Consider the following 5,190-nt stretch of genomic DNA (forward strand, 5'->3'; position numbering starts at 1 on the left):
CCTGCTGTTTCTCAGACTGTCATTCAGCCTTGCACTTTTTGTACTTCATCTCTACATAAAAGTCTCCCAGTCTGGCAGTAATTTCCCACGTCCTTATTTTCTCCACTATGATTCATCCTGGTGTAATATTCTTTATTCTCGACATGAACTCTGTGCAGCAGTGAAGCTCTCACCGAACAGGAGTGTCACAGGTGTTGCTTTCAGACTTGGCTACATTCAAATATTTTAAATGAGCTAGTTGCAATAAATGGAGTGATTACCATGGATTGACTGATTTTGACAAGCATATAATCACATGGTATGAAACGTGGAAAACGTATGCATTATTGCAGTTTTGTAAAAATGTACTTTAAAATGTCTCCAGTGGCTTTAAAGGCACAGTAAACTGTAACATTCAACAGTTTATTCCTTCCCTTTTGACTGGAGCACCTGTTGTTTCACCAGCTTCCATCCTGTCTTGCAGCCAGTCATTAATTATGGTATAGTGCCATGAATGTTTTCAGGGCCAAGTGAGGAGGGTGGAACAATCATTGGGGATGCATCCAATGAGTCCTCAACACTTCAGATGTCAACAAAGAAAGAGGACATGGACATTAAGGACTGTGCTTTTAAGAGGCTGGTGAAAAACCGCAGCAGTGTCTGGTGAGAGATGGCAGAGCCTTTTGTCTTTCACAGACATTTGGTGCTAGGCCTGGACTTGGACTAATGAGCTTCTGGTCAGTAGCCCGCTCCTCTATCCTTCACAGACCCTTGGCAGCAGTCAGGTAACCTCTGTTTCCTGCCAGGTGGAACATGACAGAGCTGTGAATCTCCTCACTTCCTCACCCTCTGACCACCTGAGCCTCATTTACAGCTCCGCTCCTCTGAGGAGGAGCACAAATCCAGTTCATTGACATAACTTATTAGGCTTTTCACCTTCAAACATCACAGTGTGCTTTGGTATTTTCTTTTCAAAGACTGTACTTCTACATACAGCACAGTCTTAAGGGGATGTTTTGTAGGAGGCTGTAGAATTTGCAAATGTTAAAATGCTTTTTAGCAATTAAAAAGAGTTCACAGAAAAGTGAGTAGAAACTAAGTCATGAATCTGAACTCATTGATTTCACAAAGTCGTCTGAGCCTCAGGTGTCTTGTTTTCCAGGTGGTATCCAACAGGGCCGACATGGCCATCGGCTCGCTCACCATTAACGAGGAGAGGTCAGAGGTCGTGGAGTTTTCCGTACCGTTCGTGGAGACCGGCATCAGTGTCATGGTTTCTCGCAGCAACGGCACCGTTTCACCCTCTGCTTTCCTCGGTGAGTTGGTGTCTTCAGGTAGATTGTGCCATTGAATCCATGTTTATTTGTAGTAACTTGTAAATGTCCTTGTAGTATCGTGACAGAATCGGTGTAATGAATTTATCTGCTTATGAGGTTGTTTGGTTTAAATTTATGCTTTTGCTCTGAACAAAAAAAACCAAACTCTTGTGTGATTCCTCAGGGAGCCCGTAAATTAGCTTTTGCTATTTGGAACACAAACAAAGTCTACTACAGGAGTTTTCAGAAGCTGACACTGCACCCGACCCTTTGACCTCACACCGTGCCTCATTTCTCTTCCTCTGCACCCCCTCCTCAGGTTTTCCTTCTGAAATCCTCTGTAGTCAGTTCAAGACAGGTTTATTTGCATAACAGCTTGAATCCTGACAGAGATGATGTCAGCTCAAAGAGGTCAAAAATAAAAACTGACTTTATGTCTGCAGCTCATGAGTTCACTGAATTTGAAAACCCAGGATTATGTGTGTGTGCAGATGAGTGTTTATTTTTCATGTATAACAATAAAAAGGGATGGAATATGCAAAAATGTTTTGTACTCCCCAGCGTCATACATAACATTAAAATAGAATTAACGGACGCACATCCACTGCACTCTCTGAGACGTGGTGAAACTCCCCGCAGAAGCCTTAGTACATGAGGAAACTGTGAGAAATCTTTAAGAAAGTCAGTTCAAAGAGAAATCCCCCGAAACTGTGCACAGGCATGTCTAAATAAATATGCATTTTACTGTGAACTGTTAGGCCTATAAGACCAATAAAATATGTCCATCTTAAGGCTTAAAGAGGATACGCATAAAAATACACTTCAATTTAGATCAAGGTACTGTACCTACAACTCGAGGTGTTTTTATTATCGATATAAAACCGCATGCAGAGGGCTTCCCTATCTGTACTGTTCTCTTCCACCTTGTCCTACTTATTGTTTGTGTTTTTGAGTCAAACAATTGTTTTATTTTTGTCAGTGTGATGTTCTTTTCTCAGGCAGGTTTTGGTTTGTTCTACTCTCAGATAGTTGTAACTAAATTAAAGTGATATATAGAATAACTCCTATCAAGGGGGCGATGTGTTCCTGTAAAAGCAATTGCTGTATATTCTGCAGTTGTCATGGATCAGAGCATAAACCGCTGTTGAGTCAGCTAGGATGTGCGATGTAGTGGCAGTTATTACTGAGGGATAATGGTGAAGAACACGGCGCTTCCAAAGTGTTGACATGCTGTTATTTTACAGCTGGTGAGGAAGCAGTTTAGAAGACGTCAGGGTTTCTTAGTACAAAACATGCTACAACACAGAACAAGATGCAAAAGATCATGAGTGTGTCTATCTGCAAAACCGGTTATCATTAAAAACATGTATGAAGTCTCAGATCCTTAGTGCATAAGGCTTTGTGTGAACATCACTTACATAACCTATTGAAGCAAAGGCTTTAAAGGCCAGCTTTAATGAGGTGACCATGCAGGGCTACAGTTCAGACAGAAGACGTGCACTGAGGAGGGCAGAGTGTGTACTGGAAACTGCAGCAGGGTTTTTCACAGACATGAACAAATATACAAGTGTAAAAATAATGCATGACAGTTGATGATGTGTTTTCTACTGTACATGTATATTTCCCAGAATACCCTTTGACCATGAACACACCAGGGAGTCATGGCCTGTTGGTCGCTGGTTCAGTTCCCAGACCAAAACGATGAATCAGGGTAGGAAAACTAAGTTAGCAGTAGTAACTAAGTGTGAACAAGGCTGACAACATGGAGCCAGTGGTGTAAGAAACATGGTCAGTGCATTTTGAAATGCTTTGAAGACGTAGTGTAATGTGTTACAACAGCCCTGATAACTTACATAACCCTCCACAGTGCGCTGTACTGTCACTTATGTAAGATGTTTGTCTTCCACTTGATGAGGTTCAGTCATGGCTTTGCATGTCAAAGCAAAACTACTAACGCAGACTTTTGATGTGATACTATCAGTATTTAAATGAGCTCCCACAACGCGGGGGTGGCAAAAAGAGGGAGAATCACCAAACACAAAAGAGTGAGGAAGAGACTGAGTTACTTCGATAGAGAAAGCAATAACAGATGTGATGCAGAATGACTTGTTAGTGCACAGCAGCGTCTCAGGCGACTCCTCTTTAAACCCACCACCTGTGCTGTAAACCTGCTGCTGTGAATGCGTTCTAGTGTGTGTTCACATAACCTTTATGGATTCTCTCTGTAAAGGGAAGGCCCAACTAAAACTATCAAACCATCTTCTCTTAGTATCAAACTTATGAAAAATTGTTTTAAAAAACAGTTATTTACTCACATATGACAAAACATCCATTGTCTCATTGAATTCTATAACAATGTAATTTTTGAGCACCTATGAAAAATGGCCTGCTACGTTTTCTTGAGCCCAGCCACCAGCGTAATGTTGGTGATGTGAAGTGGTACAACTCCTCCCCAGTCAGCAAGCAGACGCTACAGTGACAACACACTTCCTGTACTGTAGAATGTGATCATTTAAAGACTGAAGGTGGCACTAATTCCAGTGATCAATATCTTAAAGCACACAGGATATGCAGGAAACAAATATACTGTATAAAAGAGTGGTGCTCTGTAAACCTCAGTAGTAGTAGTTTAAAAAAAAAAAGAGAGAATAGACACAAATAGCAAGGATCAGGAACAAACTGTGACTACAGTGACACTTAGTTTTAGCTCAGTAAAGAGGAAATAGCTTTGAATTAAACCTTAAATCAAAAGTAAAAGTGACTCCCCTAAAAAAAAAGAACCTATATGTGATGCAGCACCTCATCTGAAGGGCTTTGCAGCTGGCTGATACCTGTTAGTTTTACCACCTGAAGTAAAGAGCAATCTAGAAACTTAAAGGGGCAGCTTGACATTCTGGGAAATTTGCACGTTTGCCAAAGGTTAAAAAAATACACCAAACGGAAGACGGGCAGTAGAAATGACAAGTCATAGAGCTGGAAGTTGCCTCATTTTTCCCATATAGACAAGAAATATGTGTGTTTCCTAATATGTTGAACTGTCCCTTCACATTTTTATATATAACACACTGCCAGTATTATTTCACAGTAATGAAGAATTTTATCGCAGAAGAACCACTTCAAACCTAAAGACCTCACCTGCAGTAAAATGTTTTTCTGCAGTTTTCCTTTATAATAAAATGTTTTTTTAAAGCATGTGTTTTGTAAAATGTCTGCTCCAAGACATGACTTACAGTATATCCTCCATTCAGAGACCCCCGCATTTCCTCCCAGCCCATATGGGATCTATTTTATACTTGCACAGCCGCGGTAGTACATCTATAACTCTGTCAGATGAGATTTAGGAGACAATCTGAAACACGTCATGGTTCGACGAAGATGGCTCCCAGGGCCGTTTTATCTTGAGGCTGCTGGGCCACAGGGCCAACACTGATTCAGTATGCTGCTTTGCCTGCTTGTGTATGGGGGCATACAGTATGTGTAAGCAGATGAGTTCTTGGAAAGGAAAAAAGACAGGAACATGCGAGGAAAGTTCAAAGGTGAAAGAAGCAGCGAGCTCAGCGTGTAGGCAGGGCGATTGTTTCTGATTGAGGTCCCTCAGGAAAACCTCCAAGCATTTCATCTAGAGCTGGTTATAGAGGCGGAGGAAGAGATGAAGGATACAGTGAGTGAGGTTGTTCTAATCAGTGGTTACACTTCACAGTGCTCAGATCTTCTTACCAGAAGATACTGTACAAAGGAAGGACTGAAGTAGGGAGGAGCGAAATCTGGTCTGAAAGCACTGGTTCATGTAAGGAACATTAGCCTCGTTAGTCCCAAGTTGGCTTTAGCGTATAGTGGCATCCTGAGGTCAGCCACTGATTTCTTTGACTTTGGGTTTTGTTAGTCATCTGAGCCA

General features: G+C 41.5%; 1 protein-coding gene across 1 annotated transcript in view; it reads left to right on the forward strand.

Annotated features, from left to right (window-relative positions):
- grin2da (glutamate receptor, ionotropic, N-methyl D-aspartate 2D, a) overlaps positions 1–5,190 on the forward strand; it is a 196,537-nt gene that overhangs the window by 154,840 nt on the left and 36,507 nt on the right. The window contains exon 10 of the mRNA XM_020615463.1: positions 1,142–1,295. Within this exon, the coding sequence (XP_020471119.1) occupies positions 1,142–1,295 (154 nt within the window). The remainder of the gene's footprint in view (positions 1–1,141; positions 1,296–5,190) is intronic.

This window comes from Monopterus albus, unplaced genomic scaffold (assembly GCF_001952655.1).
Source record: "Monopterus albus unplaced genomic scaffold, M_albus_1.0 scaffold165.1, whole genome shotgun sequence".
NCBI lineage: Eukaryota > Metazoa > Chordata > Actinopteri > Synbranchiformes > Synbranchidae > Monopterus > Monopterus albus.